Raw genomic sequence first — 20,548 nt, 5'->3', positions numbered from 1 at the left:
CCCTCCTGACAACGATCAGCGTGTGTTCACGTAAACACACACATACGCCGCTGACGTGTTTCAGGTGCGCACTGTCGCAAAGATGCAGGTCTGTATTTATGTGAGAAATTAACATCAGTTCGTCTACTTTGGTGGTACATTTGCCAGGACGACGGAGGGGAGCGCATTATGTTTACTGCTCTACCAGGTAAAAATCTGATGTGTTAAATTATCATCTTGGTGAATCACCTGATCTAATATCTGTTTTTGGTTCGAGATCTGTAGAGAGCCAACCTCTTGCATCGAGTATAGATTCGTTTTGTTTTATTTTTCTTTTCTTGAGTGTTTAAAATGAGCAGGAATTGGGGTCCAATCCACCCTCCAATCCAGTTGGTGGCAGCGTAGGTTAAAAAAAGAAGAGGTGACGGTGCGGTCGTTGTGGACAAAGTATGCTACAGACGGTTATTTCTGTGTCTGGTACTTTTCCATCCTGGACCCTGAAGGACTCCGGGGCTCGTGAGTTGAGATGACGATGTATATTTTGTTTATGTGTCTTATCGGTTAATAAGTGAGATTATATGGTGATCTAGCATATTTCTCCATAGCCGTGAAACAGCAGATTCTGGCTGAATAAGGGAGTGTGTGTGCGCGCGTGCGCTTGTGTCTGTGTCTGTGTGAGTGAGTGAGTGTTGGGCAGTGCAGTGCAGTGCAGGAAGGTTAAGAAACATGTAGCTCTCACACAGGCTCCACTGTAACGTGGTCCATGTCGTCATTTCACATTCAGGATCGGGATCGGGATCCTGGATGACTGCGACCGTCGTGAGTTGAGATTATGATGTATCTTTTGTTTATGTCTCTTATCGTCTCATTTTACGGCCCATCATCACTACATAGTTTTCCACTGACTCAGACTGCAGTCATGGTTCTGGGATTAAGCCTGAGCAGAGTAACAGACGGTAGGTGGACGAGGAGTTTGTAAAACCTTTTTGTGGCACACACACACACACACACACACCCCCCCAACCCGCCCACCCAGTTGTGTGGGAGCTGAATTAGTTGAATGAAATATCTCAGTAATGTCCTTTGTCAAAATAAACAGGTTCGAGCTTGTTACTTTGAGTATTTGCAGATGTGTCCTCATGCTTGTGTGTTTTCAAGTGTTTCCAATTAACCAGCAGCTGCTCTGGTGTCATTTTTACACCATCAACAAAATTCTGCTCTAGTCTTAATATTATAAATGTTCTCATTGTGCTGAGACTTAAAGCTGCTGGTGAATTTTAACAATGGCTCTCTGTGTGAGACAAGAGGATAACTAAACTATTAAACCGGAAAAACATGCAGAGAACCAAACCACTTGTTTAACGCTGACTCTACCTTGGGAAAACTGTTGCTGTTTTTGTGTGTTACTGTGTCTGTGATAACATTAGAGATAAGCTCCACCAGTTAGTTAAACTTTGTTGCCCTGAGCTGTGAGTGCAGTTAATGGATAAAGACCACAGCCTGTGTGGCCTTTAATGTTGACGTTAAAGACAAATTAGTGTCTGGATCCAAACAATAATGATCATTTTGTTGAGTCTAAACTGTGAAACTGTTGGCCTGATGAAATGACAATTACAAAAATGCTCTTTGTGTCTTTAAGGATTGTGGGCAGTGTTTTTTTTTTTTTTAAATACTGTTATGAAATATATGACTTGTGGTCTTGCGGAAACAGCTCTTTCCTCATGATAATGATTTAACTTATCTCATTAGTTTGAGGAAAAAGGAGTATTTCTTCACTGAAATGCCCTATTGTATATGACTTCAGTAATTTCTAATTATTTCAAATGCAGTTTAGAATTTTCTCATTTGCACCACCATCCATGGCCACTGGTGAAAATGTTCTTGTATAATGTTGGTCTTGTATATAGTCTTGCATGTCTGTGTTTACTTGTCTGTGTCTTCTGTGATCTGATCTCCTGATGAGATTTTATGCACCTTACAGCTCTCCGGGTGATTGGAGGAAACGTGACCGTGGTGCAAGGAGGAACCGTTATCTTACCCTGCAAACTTACTGACACCACAGAGGACCTCAACCAAATTTCATGGCAGAGAGACACCAGAAGAAAACCTCAGACCGACAATTTTTATACAATCCAGAAAGATGATGCGCCACACTTTGTCAATGGAGAAGATAATCGATTTAAATTTATTGGGAGCATTAAGGACAAAAATGGATCTCTCCAGTTATCTAATGTCACTTTGCTGGATGAAGGCATCTACAGGTGTATCTTCACTTTGTTCCCCAGCGGAAATCACAAGACAGAGATGCATCTAAACGTGCTTGGTATGATGACATACAGTGTATATTAACAGAAACAGTGTCTTGTTTACCTTGTTAACTGTTTTTATGTATGGTAACCTTCCTAGTGCCTCCAGTCATTAGTGTGACAGATAATCAGCCCATCTTGGGTAACGAAGAGGTTTCCCTCGCTACATGCACGGCTGCTGGGTCCAAGCCTCCTGCAGAGATAAAGTGGGTCACTGATGCTCTGACAGAAAAAGTGAAGGTGCAGACAAACTCCACCGAAGAGGCCGATGGTACGACCACAACAGTCAGTTCGCTCATCGGAGTCCCTACCAGAGAAATCAATCATACAGTCCAGTGTGTTGTCACCAGTCCTGCTCTGTCGAAACAGGAAACCCTGCTCTTCATCATACAGGTTTACTGTGAGTATACAAATATTCCCTGACATCACTTTTCCACCAGTGTCACCACTTTAAGAATTTCCTGATTATTTAATAGATTCATTAATTCATTAATTCTTTAAAAAATGGTTTTGAAAAAAGATCAATAATGAAATTTAACAAAGGCCTGTTAGGTTGTTTTGACTATATGATGGTGTTCATTTTAAGCAGCATAAGTGACATCTGGTTCCCATTACTGTTGATTCTGCAAAGATGATGTGAAAGGGTATTACCACATCAGAAAAGTCTATTTCAGTACTTTGTGTAGCTCTCTCCAGGACAACACAGACACAGGTTGGTTCTTTAGAACGGGCGTTTTATTTTCTTTATATCCTTGCCGTTAACGTCATAACGCCTTCACGCCGTGAGAGCTGTATACATAAATGAGCACAGTACAAACACATCAGAAATGATACAACACACAGTTGTCCAACACATTGAATAAGTGAAATACCTCGTTGGCTGCTTGTCGTGAAAAGAGTTCTTAAAGTCATTAGAAATCTTCTGTACTCTCTCTTTGACTTGCAAAGCACTTGTTTTAAGACTTAAACATGTTTCAGATCAACAGAGTCTTGCAATGCGTCTGCACATCATCAGTCCATCAGGCGATTCACCAGTACGTAATTTTCGTCAAAGTGATACACTCTCGCGCCCAAAGTCTTAAAGTGCACCAGTACAATTTACGTCACACTACAACACATTACATTCTCCAATTGAACTTCAAATGAATTAATACAAGAAGTTGAGCTCATTACAAAGAATTAATTATGAAACAAATACAGAACAGCATAACAGCACTTACACTTTGTTTTACAAGGTTTTAGAAACTTGGTGGTTCCTTTGAGAGTAATCTAGGCGACAGAGCACATATGTTCTACAGTCATGCAGTAAATGTTCCCACAGAGCTTTGGTAGAGGATTGTTTGACTTTGTGTTATTTCTAGATAGTCTGAAGCAGAGAGGCCCATGTTAGAACTCATGTTTTCTGAGGGCCATTGTTCTGCTTTTTTTCCCCCAACTATTCTTACTGTGCCCAACGTCTGAGTTCTTGAATCATATGTGTTCAGTCAGAAACTGGAATAGGGGGCAGGGATAGTTGGAAAACAAGCAGGACAGAGGTCCTTAAGGACCAAGGTTAGTAAAGCTTTATCTGGAAGATAGTGCAGGTCATCAGTTCAGAAATAGCTTGTTTCATTTATGCAAATATTGATGAACCCTGAATAGACCTCTGCCCTATAGCCTCTCATTGGAAAAGGTTTAGTCTTTAGTCTCTGAAGTGTTATTTTGTAATATTTCTTATAACATAAGCTGTAATAGCTTATAATATTTAAATATTATATATATTTTTTTGTTTGTTTGTTTTTTTTCAGTACTTTGTGTAGCTCTCTCCAGGACAACACTTTACATTTTTTAGTGTAAAGTCTAAATTCAGCTTTAAAAAAAAACTTCTCCCATGCAAATGTGAAATTACCTCAAAACAAGAACATGAATTAGATCATGGACATTCTTTCTGTTGTATGAAGTTATTTGAATACTTTGTGCTTCAAGCTCTCACTTGCATCTCATGAGTTTCATTCTGTTGAGCCAAGGTGACAACAAATAATGAGCCACATCTTTGACTGGGGAGACGTGGACACCAGGAGTCAGTGGTTTGAATTTATTGGTTGAATTCCCTCTAACTCACATTACAGTTTTGTCCATGTTCTATTCAAATTTCTGAAGCTGATATCATGAAGCTGTATGTAGGAAATGAGAGTATATCAGATACAGTTACATCGTGTACTAGTTGATGTGTCTGGGTGGTGTGTGACATGACCTTGAGTTCAGTGCTGAGACAAAGCAGTCCCTATTGGAAAGTCAGCAGTATTATTTTTTTATACAAAAGACAAAGAACCTGCTGTCTGCTGAAAGATAAAGGCCACTTTATTCAGCACATGAGGAAGGAAGCATCTGGTTAAAATGGGAGACGTTTCAATCAGTAATGTCTTCCTCATAACTGCGTGGGGTATAGGCTCATGTGTCCTTGTGCATAAATATCTGCATGCTACTCTGTCAGTGTGGAGGTTCACTGTAATTCACTTACCTTGATCATCACGTAGCAGTTGACTCTTTATATATAAAGAATGCAGCTAATTCACAAGTGGACTTTACAATCTATTTTTAAATTAAATTTGATGAATTTCTGTCCAAAACAACCAAATGTCATTTCTATTAAGGCAGGATCTGACACCTGTGTGTTTGTCGTTATTTAACAAGATCATGAGTAAAGATTAAGATCTCTGTAATGTCCAATTACTGCGAAGCATCAGGATACAACTGTTTTCTAATACAAAACAGCCTTGAACTTTATCCCTGCATCAGAACAGATGGGATTGGATCCTTGGTGTTTGTTGTAGTTTTTGTTTGTTTTTTGATATCGTTAGTATTTCTCAGCTAAGGGAATAATGCTGCTCATTCTCTCCTCCTGTCTCTTATAGTTTCACCCACAGAAGTGAACATTATTGAGAGATCCAAAGACACATTTGAGTGTGTGGCTGAAGCCAACCCAGAGGCAAACTTTACCTGGAGCAGGTACAGTAATTCAAATGAACTTAACAAGTAACAATCTTCATATCTGTTTACCTGTAAGCATTGTTTGGTTTATGATTCTCACAGGCTTTGTACAATAGTGAAAGAGTTGTACCATTTACCAAGTGAATATAAATAAGTTTGAACTATATTCCTGAAGTTTAATTTAGATTTTATTTTAAATGAACCATTTACTTTGTTACTCTGATGACAAGCTCTGACAGAAAATCTGTAATTATTGCTTACAAATTACTTTCTGATATGAAACAAGTGACACGTGCTAAAATTTTATAAACTGTGTTCAGAAAACAACATTCAAATAAAACCAAAAGATAACTGGCACATTAATAGAGCCCTGGGCAGGAGGTGAGCCAGTAGAAGTCGAGAATTAAACGTTAGCTGTGTTTGCAGAAAGTTTACACAGTAAGCAGTTTTTTGCCCAGAGCAGGTTCATGTCATCAGCTGCTGACAGCATAAACAAACAGAAAACATTTAATTCAGGCCAGAGTCCTGTTATACCTGCCCATCTACTGCACTTAGTTTCTCTTCATTAGCAGAAACACCAGGTTACTTCCTGTATTATGATATGATTATTCTCATTATATCAACAGTATTTACATATGTTCATCACATGTTTTATTCAAGAAATATAAAGCTACAAAAGCTGCTCATTAGATCAGTCTTTTATTAAAGGTGCAGTGTGTAAAATGTGGAAGATTTTGCAGCATCTAGTGGTGAGATTGGCAAATGCAACATTACTCCATGAAAGGAGACCTGCTTCCTTTGTAGGTTTAAATTGCTCATTCCAAGATTAAGAAAATGCAACTGTTGGTATTTTCTGGTGATTACACATTTATGACAGCATATTTCTGAACATATTACAGCTCTAAGAATGCAAAGTATAATAACTTCAATTTATTTAAGTCTGTAGTGTTTGCACAAATATTCTGCCCTATGGCTCAGTCTGTATTTGGCTGCATATTTCATGCTGAGTTTTGTTTGTCTGTTCCAGGTCTGCCCAGTCGCTGCCTCAGTCTAGTGTCAGAGTAGAGGGGGCTATGATCCAGTTACTGAGCTTCACCTCTGACCTGAATGGACTTTACCAGTGTGATGCATCAAACCCATATGGAAGGAAACATGGTCAACTCTATTTGCATGTGACTTCAGGTCAGATTTGATTTGGTTGTTGGCTTTGTCAAAATGCCTGTTTTGTTTGTTTGTTTTTTTCCTCTGACTTGGGTCTGTTTGATATATTTGGGTTTTTTTGTGTGTATAATTTTTTTTAAAAGCCTAAATTAACTTCTGTAGTCCCTAAAGAAACCATAAGACATTTGGAAACCAAGTTTGGAGTAGAATTGTTTCATGGATTGTATCAGGATATCTCTCAGCCACACCTTTTGGAGATTTTTCAGCCATGTCGAGGACAGACTCAGAAAACACTGGAGAAATATGGTTCCCATTTGGTACAAGGATTGAATGGTGTTGGCCAAAGATTTGCTTCAGCCTGATGTCAGCACAGCCCAGACATCTGAGAGGAAATAAATGTTTGACTTACTCCTCTATGTGCAAAATAATTCAAGCAGGGGCAGTGGTGGCCTAAGGGATAGAGAGTTGGACTTGTATCCTGAAAATTGCAGGTCTTGCAGGAATTGTCGGATGACTGCCAACTGTGTGTTCACGGTGTGTGTGTTCACTGCTGTGTGTGTGTACTTGGGTGGATTAAAGGGGAATTTCCTAGTTTGGGATCAAAGACTTTTTAAAGTCTGAATACAACTACTTCAAGCATAAGCCATGTCCTGGCTTGTGTTATGTTCACTGTTCTGGTGATAGTAACATGCTTGTTTTTTTTTTTTTGTTTTTTTTTTTAGTGGTTCAGTACCTGCTAGGAAAAATCATTTGTCAGAAGAAAGTTTAGCAACATGTGAGCATCATGGTACAGTATTTGAATACAGTCAACTAAATGTGAATTTCAGATACTTCTTTACAGTATCTAGTTTGGCAGGTCATGGGAAAGGCTCATTACAAAAACGTTGCTGGCTCTTTGACATGGACACAATTTCTGGTCAGGCAGAATATACTCATTGTAAAACAAGTGTAAATGGGATGTAATTTTACATTTGAACCTTGATGCCACAATCAGTCCTCAAATATGGTCGACTGTCAGCTGTCACCATGCTGCATACTGAAACTCTAGAGTAGTAACTCCTTCACCAGTTTCCACCAGTTTATTAAAGCCTAATGCTCCTAGTTTGACCTGATCTGATTGAACAGCCGCATGATGAAAAACTGAACAGCATCAACTTTAATGCAGAGAAACTGTCAGTGTAAATCAGTATTTTAATGTGTTTTTGTGTTCTGTCTCTTACAGGAAGCTGCACTCTTTGTTGGACGTTATTCGGTCTTTTGCTATGCACTGTCATTGCTGTTGCTGCAGCTGTGTGGTACTATCGTAAGAAATCACCAAGGTACCAGGAAGAGATCACACATGAGGAGAGGCAGAGGATGCAAAGGACCAGATCTCAAGATGCTGAGGCCCCAGAAGAAGAGACAGAAGTAAGAGTACATGTCAATTAAACAAATGAAGAAGAAACATGTAATATTTCAACTCGTGCAATATTTATTTAAAGTTAAATTTAAGTTGTTTTTTTTTTTTTTTATTTTATATTAATGACTTAATTTGGACTTTCATTTAAACTCATGCTGTTTCTTCTTACATTTTTCATAGCATTGTTTTTTTGTTTGTTTTTTTTTTTTTTGTCAGTACTGTCTTTCTTTACCCTGCAACATTTTGCATATTCATGTGTTTTATGTCATTTTAATCGGTTCCTTTTGAATCTTCTGTTTTAGGGACCAGTGTGACATCTGTGGATGCCACAAGATAATCAGCAGTTGGACAGTGATCTTCATCTTTGTCATTTCTGTCTGATGGTTAGTGAGCAGATGCAACATATAAAGTGTTGTATATTGTTTAGTTTTTATTATAAGTTTGGAGTGTTTATACCTAGGTTGGCTCATGACCACACCAGTATGAAGGTGTTGAGGTTGAATGACTTCAGTGCTAGTGGTAGGGTGTGGTCTAACCATGCTGTGTTTTCTCTATATCCTGGCAGCTGTAACCATAACAGTTCTTGAGTTATCAAGTTTTCACAGCTAGCATTAACTGCTGATTATTATTTAGCACACACACACACTCACAAGAAATTAGGTTACTGACATTTTTTTCCATACACTAATAATGTGGTTACTATACATCATACGGTACATGCAGCAGATTAGCAAATGACCTTCACCCTATTTAATAATTATAGGTACTGTGCACCTGAGAGCTTGAAACATATACAGCTGCATCTCAATAAATAAGTAATTATAATATGGTAAAGTTTATTTCAGTGATTCATTTCAAAAAGTGAAAGTGATTCATTACACACAGACTGATATGTTTCAAGTGTTTATTTCTTTTAATTTTGATTATTATACCTAGCAGTTTATAGAAACCCAAAATTCATTATCACTGTTAATAAACACTTGAATATGTCTGATGTAGACTGATCAGTCTATTTGTATGTCAGAAAAAGGACTTTAAAGTCTATTCTGTATTTTACAGGAAGCCAATGAGCTAATATAGGAGAAATATGATCTCTCTTGCTAGTTCCTGTCAGGACTTTGGCTGCAGTATTCTGAATTAACTGGAGGCTTTTTATGGAGATACTGGGACATCCAGATAGTAATGAGTTACAGTAATTTGGCCTCAAACTAACAAATGCATGGACTAGTTTTTCTGTGTCATTTTGAGACAGGACAAAAATAACTCCAAGGTTTTTCACAGTAGTGCTTGAGGCCAGGGCTGTGCCGTCTAAAGTAGCTGTAATTTTAGAAAAGCTATTTCTGAGGTTTTTGGGACTGAATACAATAACTTCTGTTTTCTCTGAATTTAAAAATAGACAGTTACTGCATTAAGAGTGCATGTGAACTCACTGAAGGCCAAAAAATAATTCTAGACGGGTCTGAATAGAAAACTTGAGAATATGAAATGAAGGCATGAGAGTACTGTAAACAAATATATTTCAAGCAACTGAGGAAACTACTAATTGGAGAAAAAAATTAACTACTAATTGGAGAAAAAAAATTATTTTTTAGAAGGTGTTTGTTTTTTTTTTGTTTTTTTTTTAACCAAGCTGCCAAAACTTTTTTATTACCTGTGTTGCTTAGATTATTTATTGCTGTATAAACTCTGGTACATCACACTAAACATAATTAATGTGTTATAAACTGGTCGACATCATTCATTGAGGATGAAAATATTACAACCTGTAATCGAAAATATTTTGTGAAAGTGACTTAACTGGCCAAGTATGGTGACCCATACTCGGAGTTTGTGCTCTGCTTTTTAACCCAAACCCAAGTGCACACACACAGCAAGTGAACACACACACACACACCGTGCACACACACCCGGGGCCGTGGGCAGCCAATGCTGTGGCACCCGGAGCAGTTGGGGGTCCGGTGCCTTGCTTGTAATGGATAAATGACTGGACATAGTAGTAGTGGATAGGTGAAGGCAGCGGTGGTCGGGGGTTTGATAGACAGATAGATAGTTGTGTGTATAAACTAAATTAGAGTTAGGGGACTTAGAAAATAGTGCATTTACACTCTGTAGACTGCTCCTTATCTCTGCTTGGCACTACATTAGCTCCTAATAATACTATTAATTTATCTGACTGAACTTTTAGAAGTCCAGTTGCATTGTGGGTAATGTAGGGGAAGACATTTTAGTTTTAGAAAAACACCATTTTTTTTCTCTGCTGTATCACTGATCACACTTTTTTTTTTTTTTTTTTTTTGTGCCTTTTGATTTTTACAATTTTCACTTTTCTGTTTAATTTCTCTTTTGTTCTAAGCTGATTGTTAATCTTATGTCTTAACTTTTCATTATATCCTAATTAAAACCCTTAAACGTTAAACATTCGTCACACTCAGTGCTTTCAAGCATTTCTGTAATTCCATTGTTTACTGTACAATACCATCCCTACCTAATCTACAGTTCAGATTAGTAAAATAATACCAGAGTACTTTTGTATTTCAGGGATTCAGGACTGTCTTAGTGTTCACTTCGATTGTACAGCTGCACAGAAAACAACACACCACCACAGTTTTTTTCAGTTGTGACCACATTGATGGAAACAAAAATCCTCTGTGATTAAAATGAAACCTCACTGTAAATTTAAGGAATGTGTGCATGTAGAAACTGTTTTGATTTTAACTGTGTTTTGCAGTTAGAACAGCGGTGTCAGATAATTACCACTGTAAATCATGTCCTTAATCAAAGTCTAATCTTTTTAAGTTTGTCTTAAGAAACTCACATGTCCATGTGGAGAAGTTTTCTTAACACTGTCACAGTTAGTTGACCCAGGATTCTTCTCCCTGTGGTTTACTGCAAGTCTTCAGAGCATGTGTTTGTACCACAAAAGAAGCTACACACCCAGACATAAATAATCCAATCCTGTCATTTACACGGGATTCCAGTTATATGTCCAAATAATATTTAGTGTAATTATAGCTTTGGAAATTCACTGGGTCCATTCGGCAGCAACCGCAGAAATCCATCCATCCATCTTCTATACCCGCTTTTCCTGGTTCAGGGTCACGGGGATCTGCTGGAGCCTATCCCAGCTCTCTCTTGGGTGGAAGGCAGGGGTACACCCTGGACAGGTCACCAGTCTGTCGCAGGGCCACATATAGACACACAAAGACAGACAACCTCACACACTCACACTCACTCCTACGGGCAATTTTAGAGTCATCAATCAACCTAACATGCATGTTTTTTGGACTGTGGGAGGAAACCGGAGTACCCGGAGTAAACAACCGCAGAAATAAAAAGCCAAAACATTTAACAAAGCAACTGTGCATCACCAGCTGAGCAACAAACAATTTTTGCATAAAGGAGCATTTAGCAGCTAGTCAGATATTTCTCTTAATACTCACTTCCATTAAGCTCTTAGTCATGTAAAGATCGTATTATTATTGTGTGTGTTAAATAGAATATACTGCAAGCTTACACATTAAATCAAGGGAGATAGATTAGTACTCTGTCAGTTATGGCTTATCTATCAGGACCACCTAATGGTTACAGTGTGAGAGAAGGCTGAGGCTACATTGTAAGATACTGTGTTTGAGCAGTTAAAAACTGTTGGACTTAAAGCGGTTTCTGCTTTTCTCATCCGGAAAATCTACTCCTCCACACTGATCAAAGTATACTGAAGAAGTCATTCATTGTAGTTGAGTCATTGCTTTTGTAAAGCTAGAATTTTTTTTAGCTAAATTGTTCTGCCAGTTGTTGAAACCTCCGGTGGCTACTGTAGCGCTGTGGTCTAACAGGCGGTTAAGTGTGGGTGTCAATAAATGTGGCAGGATAGGGCTAAGTGTTTTAGAGGAGAGAATCTTTGCTGCTTAGATATGGACTGACGTTTTTATCTGTCTCTTGCAAAGTCCTCAAATGTTTGTAAGTGCAATGGTAAACAACTGCTGCTGTATGTTCCACGTGACATACCCATGTAGTATGTTCATCAAACTGTTCTGTCAAAACATTCCTTGCACCAGCTACCATTATGTTAAGAGTGGATCAAGTGAATACATGACCTAAAATGTGTGTGTAAAGGAAATTGTCACATGACTGTGCCACAGAGTGGTGGTTTTTCACCTATTGCCTTTGTCTCCTGTCATAAAGAAATGAGCTGCATGAAAAGGTTGTAAAGAAGCAGTTGTTTTACCTGCTCAGCATCAGGCAAAAGACAGAAATAGGTAGCAACTAGCTGGTTTACATAATGGAACATGTGGCAACACTTAGAGTCAAATATTCCGTGTGGGCCGAGACCCCTGCCCAGCCCCACCAACCTATGCCCACCCACACAGACAAAAAGCTGATTAACATGGAAAGAGGCCTGGTGTTTCACACTTTTACCACAACTATGTGAGATCTACATCAGCTGTTTCTGCTTTACCTTGACGTCTGGGAGGAAACATAAATAAATAATGCAGCAAAGTTTATGTTCTTCATTAAATAGAATATATTTATTGATTATATACACTGTTTATAGGTGGTGGGTGGCACATTGTCTGTGTTGCTGATGATTATAAGCAACTTCCAGGCAGTTTTCATAAATTTCCTCTGTTTGTCCCTGCTGCGGAAAAAATAAAAAACTGCAACCATTAAAAGATTTACACCACAACCGACAATTATTATAGGACAGCCAAGGCTTTTTACAGAACATGTTGCATCCTTAATAATAATATTTGTTATTAATTGGTAACACTGAATTCCTTATATACAGTAAGTTGCAAGTTTTTCAAACAATTGATAATTTCTGTATTTACCCTTGCTGCAGTGGTAGACCGGTTGTTTCTGTAAAGAAGAGCAACACTTCCTTCATATTGGAGTAGTGTGATGTCATCAGCTATACATGATCAAAACAGCAACTTACCTTACCTTACCAGTTTGACTTTTTGGAAAATGATTATAGCAGCTATAAAGATCAGGAAACACACTGAACAAACACCAGCTGCCACGACAATCACTGTCCAATTCTGGTTTGTAGTTTCCTTACGCTCTAGGGGAACAAAAATACTTAATTTCACAGCAAGTGATGAACTGTGCTGTTCTTTCTTCTTCTTACAGCAAAATTGTGACAGAAAAGTGAAACTGAAAACCACTGTGATAGACTAAGAAGAGAAAGGTCACTGACAAACACACCAATATTTTAAAAAAGAAAATGAAAATGAGATAATTTGGTTTACTTTTCAGTGCAGCTTTTGTTAATAATTAATTGTCTTCAGTGCTAACTCTACTTTTTTAATATAAACGTTTCAATGCCAGTGTTGACTTTTTCAAGGTTTCGTGCTAAATGTTATTTTCATTTCCTCTGGTCACTGAGAATAGCCCAAGCATGAACATAGGGCTGTTATAACAGGAACTAAAGAAGCTTGTTATTACACCAGTATCATATTGTAGCAGTTTCCTGTTCAGTTTGAAGATATGAAGTTGGTTGGAGCTTCACTTTTAACTGTTTGTATTATCCAGTGTGTAATGTTCATGCATGGAGCATTATTGCAATAGTAGCATAATTGTTAGCTCTGTTCACCACATCTGACTGTGCTCTTTGTTTAAATCCTCTTTCCTTTCCTGTTGCCACAAAGATCACTTATTAGGATTTAGGAACTGATTAACTCACCTGTTATTATCACCTCCCACGTCTGTTCAGACACTCCTGCCTTGCTGTTGATCTCACAGGTGTAGTTGCCTGTATGAAACTTCTGGGCGTTCTTTATGATCAGTGCATTCTCTGACAGAGACATGTTTATCTTCAGTCTTTTAGCTTCTTCAAAGAAATGCAAGGGTGTCTGTGGTTTAAACGTAAAGAGGTTAACTCCATTCATTTTCCATGTCACTTGAGTGAGTGTGCCCCCCGATGTGTTGGTGCAGGGCAAGATCACTGTGCTGTCTAGACCCTTGGTGATGGCGTTTCCATCTGCGAAGGAAATGGAAAGTTCAGATGATAATTTAAACTGTAACCATGTTATCGCTATGTTGTGACACCACAGTTAAAGAAATAGTTTTAGGTTGTTGGAAAAAATGTTTTCTCTTTCTTGCTGTGAGTTATGTGACCGTGACATTTGGTAAATGCAAAACTACTCCTGGCAGCCAAGCACTTGTTTAGGTTGACATTGGGTTATATCATATTTGTTCAATCCAAACAAAAGCAGAAAGTTTAAATACAACAATTTGTGACTCATAGAGAAAACAGAACATGTTAAAGTATTCATGCAGTGCATGTTCATTGTCAGCATAAAATTTTGAAGAATGAATTTTACCTGCTGTTGCGAAAATCCAGAACATGCAACATATCAGAGGCAGCATCTTGTCAGAGCCCAAATATCTAGAAAAGTCTTCTGTTCTACCTTGGAAGACAGATAATTTTCGGTCTGAAGATGATGATCATGATTTTTCCTTATGTCTCACTGTGAAGCCTCGTGCATGATGTGAATTGAGCCTTGCTATACCCCACATACGGCAACACTGGTTTCTGCACAGGAAATGAAGTATTTGACACTGTAGCCATATGAGTAATGTGCTTGTTGTCTCTCCCTCTGTGTGTGTACATGACATTTACTCAGAGTATTTCTGAAGACATTTGTTCAGTTCAAATAATTTCAATTCAGTTCAGTTTAGTTCAGGGGAGAAGAAAGGGAAGGAGAGAGGGAGAGAAAGGTTCACCAATGGGGAGTCCTCAGGCACTCGAGGCCTATAGTAGTGTAACTAAGGGATGTTTCAGGCCAGCCCTTTGTCAAAAAAGGAAATTTTTAAGTCTATCCTAAAAAGAATAAGAAAGGCTTTTTAATTCTACTCTGGATTTTACAGGAAACCAATGAAGAGAAGCTAAAATATAAATATGATCTCTATTGCTGGTTCCTGTAAGAACTCTGGCTGCAGCATCCAGAAACCTGTTTCATGATTCCACTCTACTAATAAATCCCATTGATCATGTTAAATGTTATCATATTGTCCCTGTGCAAACATTATACTGAAACTAAATGTGAAATGCATCTTGCTGCTTCATGTTGGCAGATATGGTTCATCGCAAAAATGGAAAGTGCAAACTGAACCTTCTGCATCTGTCCCTGAGGTATGTCATGTTAACAGCTTGTAGCAAATGATAAGGAAACAGAAATGGCAGTTTTGCATTTAAACAGCAGTAGTTTTCTTATGGGCTTGTTTTGTGCAGTCACACGGAAAAGTGTAGAACATTCTTTCCCTAGGTCACTTGTATGTTTTTTTTTTTTAGCTGCTATACTTAAAACAGATGTGGACCATGTTATTTTTAAGGTTCACATCACAGCCTGCGTAAACATACACCCAGCTCCTGTGACAGAATGTATTTTCCAGAGCTTTTTTCTTTTATAACTAGTGATTCAGTGGCTCCACAGTCATTTTGTGGTGTGTGAGTGTGTGTGTGTGTGTGTGTGTACATGTAAACAGTCTCAACATAATCTAAATGAGACTGGGATATTCTACCACAGGCTTAGACAAACTCCAAGGTTGAAGCAAAATCTCAGAGATTTCTAAACTGTCTGAAAAGTATTTCAGTCTGTCATTTTCAGACAGTTTAGAAATCTCTGAGATTTTGCTTCAATTGCCACCCCTAAATGTTTCAAACAATCTCATTCACATGTTAAAGTGTCAATACTGTGCTGTTCTCACTTTTAGTTTTTTTGCTGTCAGCTTGTATGTTATTATATATTTAGAACCTCACTTATATAAACTTTCCTTTGATTTCCCGAAACTTCTGCAGACCTGAAAATGCCTTCCAGTTGGTTCCAAATCAGACTATTTTTATTTATTTATTTGACAAGTGACTAACATATTTACATTTGTCAATTTAATTGACACCAGACTCAAAACCTGGATGTTATTGCTGCTCTGCGAATAAAGACAGGAGTCTCTCACTGAGAGGTTGGACGCTGTCCATGTGATACCATTAGAGGATATACAAAGATTAAGATGTATTATCTGGAAAATCATGTTGGGGTTTCTACCCTATAATAAATGCCTTGATGTATTTGTGAATGAAGTATGCAATTTAAAAAATAAACCATACAAATACTGTACTGCCCCTTGGTGGCGAATCATGATCCGTGCAGCCTGTACATCCATCCATCCATTTTCTATACCCGCTTATTTCTTAACCAGGGTAACAGGGATCAGCTGGAGCCTATCCCAGCTCTCTTTGGGTGAAAGGCAGGGGTACACCCTGGACAGGTCACCAGTCCATCACAGGGCCACATAGAGACAAACAACCTCACACACTCACACTCACTCCTATGGGCAATTTAGAGTCACCAATCAACCTGACATACATGTTTTTGGACTGTGGGAGGAAACCAGAGTACCTGGAGAAAACCCACACAAGCACAGGGAGAACATGCAAACTCCACACAGAAAGGAGAACCCGTGACCTTCTTGCTGTGAGGCAACAGTGCTAACTACTCATCCACCATGCTGCCCCCAGCCTGTACATCATTCTCCAATAATAAATCATAATTCACCTATTTTTTTTTTCAAACATATCCTGTTGAAACATGTTTAATTAAATTCATGTGAGTAAACCTTAAGACTCTGAGTGCGGATGGGGCATACATCATGAATGTACACAGAATGTAGGGGGAGACCGGGTATGGTTGTAACACTTTTTGCTTCAGTACCTCTAACTCACTGAATTTTTGAGTTAGAATTCTCAAACTTTTATACAGAGTACCCACATTTGTTGACTACAAATGACACCACTTCAAGCGCCTGCAAGAGTATCACAGACCTTGTGAGTTGATGTCAAATACATGGTGTTCCTTTGTTACCCCACTACTGGGGTAGGTTGTAACACATACTGGGGTATGTTGTAACAGTAGGCAAAAAAAGAAAAAACAGAGGCCACACAATGTGATAGTCTTCAAATAGCCTTTAATGAGGTTTATTGAAATCAGAGAACAATCCAGAACAATGTCTGTCTCTTTCTCAGTCAGTCAGTCCGTAATACAGGTCTGCTGCCTGAGTCAAATAGTCAGCCAACTTTTTCTCTTGCATCTCAGAGAAAACTTTGTTGTTGCTCCGGTAACCTACACTGGGAAGGTCACTGGACCCCTGGTCTCTCAGCTTCTGCAATGATTTGCAGTATCTGCTCAGTGTTACATGGCAGATCCCATGTGCCTTCGCGACTGATCTGACTGACTTGTGCATATAGTCTGCCTTTCCCTGTGACCTCATCAGATGCTACTTTTAAAACATTGGCAGGCACACCTCTGTCAGTCTTTCTCTTCCACTGCCTAGGCATTCTGTAAATCTATTAAAATGAAGAAAGTGGTGTTAGTTGTATGTAAGGGGATGGTTGTAACACTATTTAAAGATTTGTTACAACCCACCCCACCCCTGTCAGCCATTGTTTAGCTAGCTGTATTAGCTCAGTGGCTTGAAATTATCAGGGGAAAAGTGCATCACATTTAACCTGAGAAACCACAACTTCATCTAATGTAAGTCATATGATTATAACTGCAATAGTTTAAGTACTAAACAAAAATTTTTTCTTGGTCAAAATAGCTACTTTCTTACCTCAAAATCAGTTTTTTCTCTGTAGAATCTGCATGTGTATGTTTCCAGCCTTGACAACTACCCCGTGCGATTAGGAAGGAAGCAGACAAACACTGGTATGATCATATGCCTCCTGCCTTATCCCTGATTAGTGGAAGTGGTGGTGTTAAAACTCTCCCCATGTTACAGCCATACCCGGTCTCCCCCCTACACAGACTGGCCGTCTGTAAAATCTGGAGAATTGCACACATATTATTTTTTCTTTATTGCAATTTATCATAATCTTTGAAGGTAGTTACAAACTTCATGCCAACAGAGGGCGACAGAGAGTTGCAGCAGTGCAAATGAGTTTGGTCCATACTTCCCAAATAAGCAACCAGGCCTGTGCTGGGCTGAGTCATATTCCAGGGATGCTTTTCCGCCCCAGTCTTTGACTGTACAGTTCCTATTTGCAATGTGCAAGACCTTCATCCGTTAACATGAGTTTTCACTCACAGTTCAGAGATTAGAGTAAAATGCAAATTTAGTTGTGATTTATGTGTAGCCTAAACAGATAAACTCTAACAGTGTTTGTCTAGGCTTCAGCTCCAGTGCATGAGCAAATACAGAATTGAATGTTTTCAAATATTGCCAGCCTTTCATTTATGAATTTTTGTCTGAGAGTAGATAATATCAGTGCTGTGTGTCTGTAAGTACTGAGGCCTAAGACCTGTTACAGAATTCCCACTCAAAGGTGCCTGTAGGCTTTACATTTCTTTCCAGCTATACAAAGTGCTATAATCTACACTAAACTAGGATCGCTCATTTTGCATTTTGCTGGAGCACTGCATCCCCATGTCAGCACCACTGTACCCTGTTAACATGGAGTGACTGTCAGCCCTCCACCTATTCTGAACTTTTAACAAACGCTGGATGGTATGATGCACTGACAGGATTCTGGCAATAGACGACACTCCCTCTGAGTGTCAATCAGAACTTGAGAGTGTTAGGATTCTGCTCTTTGATTAATACTGTGTCTGTTACAGTATCACAGCCTGTGCAGGTGCAGTTAAACAGAACCCCGAGAGGATGTATCTGAATATAAGTTGGTGTGTGGTGAAAAGGAGTAGATACTACTGGAAGCTTAACATACGCAACTAATACAATACATTTAAAGAAACACATGGATTAAATAGAGCAAATAACAACCCTCATATACCAAGCAACACTGACGTTATGTCGGCCATAAATGACGGGACGTGCACACAAACACACACACATACACTAAAGTATCCTGTAATATTATGCACAAACAGCACTGAGACTCAAACGTGTAGTGAACAGGCACTTGTTGTTTCCAAACAACCCCATTAAAGGCGAACTATTGTAGGTTGAGCAAAAGTAAAAACATGAATACTCGGTTGAATAGACAGTATTATGTCACTGTAATGCATGTAAAAGAAGGAAACAATAGAAGCACCAACAGGTGGTCAAAAACACATACTTTCACTGGGTCTCTGAACTATCGATAGAGGGCGCACTGTGCCAACCCAACCGGGAGTGGGTCAAAACAAGTAACCGCACTAGGTCTACTGTGAACCATCATAATAACAGAAACATAATATGAAGACAGGTGATGTGTTTAAATCCATCTTTTATCCTAAACTCGTACATGAGCCTTCTTAACCCTTTAAAGGATTAAGTGTTTTTAATGTCTTAATGTGCTGAGGTTGATGTTGTTCAGTTAATGTTAGTGTTTAGGGCTTAGGGTTAGGGTTATGTGTGAAGGTTAGGAAAATGAGTTACAGAATGCATTATTATCAGTGCAAAAGTGTCTGTGTGTGTGTGTGTGTGTAATTTATAGAGAGACAATGACACAACACGTCTGGACCACGTGTGACTTTTTATTGTGTTGCTAAAAGAAATTACTGCCACACATCTATCAGCAAAAAAAAAAAGACTACAAGTTAGTAAAAATGCCCCCCCCCCCCCCCCCCCCGCCCAAAGATTAATTATGTCTTCTTACAAACATACAGGCAATGTGACTGTCTTAAAATACAAAAAGCCATACATTACCAGTCATATTGATGCACACAGAGACTAGCAATATGCTTTGGTTGCAACACTATTAAATGCTTTAATGTTTTTAGGAGGTGGTTGACTCACTCAAGGCTCTCTTTGATTCAGCCTTCTCAGCATTGGGTTGTGAGAGGTGATGAGGTGGCTGGGGGGGTCACAAAGGGGTCAAAGCTGCCTTTTCTCTAAGAGTTTCTCCAGAGCCATTTGGTCATACCCCCAAAACAACATGTGAGATGTGTGTATGTCTGTGCAGTGTGCGAACACAGTTTTAGTGTGTTCATACCTGCAAGCATACAACTTTATGCACTAATTAAATGATCATGTTAATACTGTAAATACTCATTAGCTGTCCAAGCTGTATAAGAAAGACTTTTTCTGGGGTGGGGGGGGTGGGGGGGGGGGGTAGGTTTGTGTGTTTGCTAACATGTCACGTACAGATTGCAGAGTTAAAAAAAACAGCAAAAAACACATCAAGTCCAGATAGGTCTCAGAGCAATATAAGCATTTGCTACAATCTTACAACGTCTGAAAAGTAACATTTACAGAAAGGGCACAGGAAGTCATACAGTGGCAGCTCTTTGAAATAACAAAGCCAGAGAATATGAGAGGAAGATTTGTGATAAATCAAGGTTTATACTTTAAGGCTCAATGCATGTTCTATTAAAATTCTTCAAAAAGAAATATATTGTCTTTACCCAGATGGATGCACAACACTGCAGCATGCACACTTTCTGTTTTTACTTTATTGGGTGTGTGAGATCAAATCAATTACCCCTAAAACACCTGTTTTGCACATTATGCACATTATAAGACAGAAGATATGGCATTATGAACAGTGGAGCTTACCTCTAGTTATTTGATTCTAAATATGAAATCATATCACAAGTGTTTTGTTAAGGACCTACTATGATCACATAAAATTAGGTTGAAAGACTTTTTTTCACAGCCAGGTCAAGATGCTTGTTTTCATTGATGAGTACGGTTTCTTTTATTGTCTCGCCTCCAACAATACTTTGTGCTGATGGTGCATGATCTTTATCGCCCGGACGCCTGTTTGTACAGCACGAAAGAGAGGATTTGGCCTGAG

At 38.7% G+C, this 20,548-nt stretch overlaps 1 protein-coding gene across 5 annotated transcripts; it reads left to right on the top strand.

Moving 5' to 3' along the window:
* Window positions 1-153: 153 nt before the first annotated feature.
* LOC113123496 (nectin-4-like) lies at window positions 154-8,981 on the top strand. 5 transcript variants are annotated; one of them, XM_026295636.1, is made up of 9 exons: window positions 154-187; window positions 339-495; window positions 764-798; window positions 1,961-2,302; window positions 2,386-2,685; window positions 5,180-5,273; window positions 6,283-6,437; window positions 7,639-7,823; window positions 8,118-8,981. In XM_026295636.1, exons 1-9 carry the CDS (start codon window positions 169-171, stop codon window positions 8,127-8,129), a joined length of 1,299 nt encoding a protein of 432 aa, XP_026151421.1. In that variant the 5' UTR covers window positions 154-168; the 3' UTR covers window positions 8,130-8,981. The 5 variants fall into 5 exon arrangements, with proteins under 5 accessions (XP_026151421.1, XP_026151423.1, XP_026151422.1 ...); XM_026295639.1 differs by lacking the exon at window positions 154-187 and adding an exon at window positions 897-935 and having other exon boundaries at window positions 454-495; window positions 764-816; XM_026295637.1 differs by lacking the exon at window positions 154-187 and having other exon boundaries at window positions 382-495; window positions 764-935.
* The last annotated feature ends 11,567 nt before the right edge of the window (window positions 8,982-20,548 follow it).

The sequence above is a fragment of the Mastacembelus armatus genome, chromosome 21, assembly GCF_900324485.2.
Source record: "Mastacembelus armatus chromosome 21, fMasArm1.2, whole genome shotgun sequence".
Taxonomy (NCBI): Eukaryota; Metazoa; Chordata; class Actinopteri; order Synbranchiformes; family Mastacembelidae; genus Mastacembelus; species Mastacembelus armatus.
This window is presented reverse-complemented; position numbering and strand designations above follow the sequence as displayed.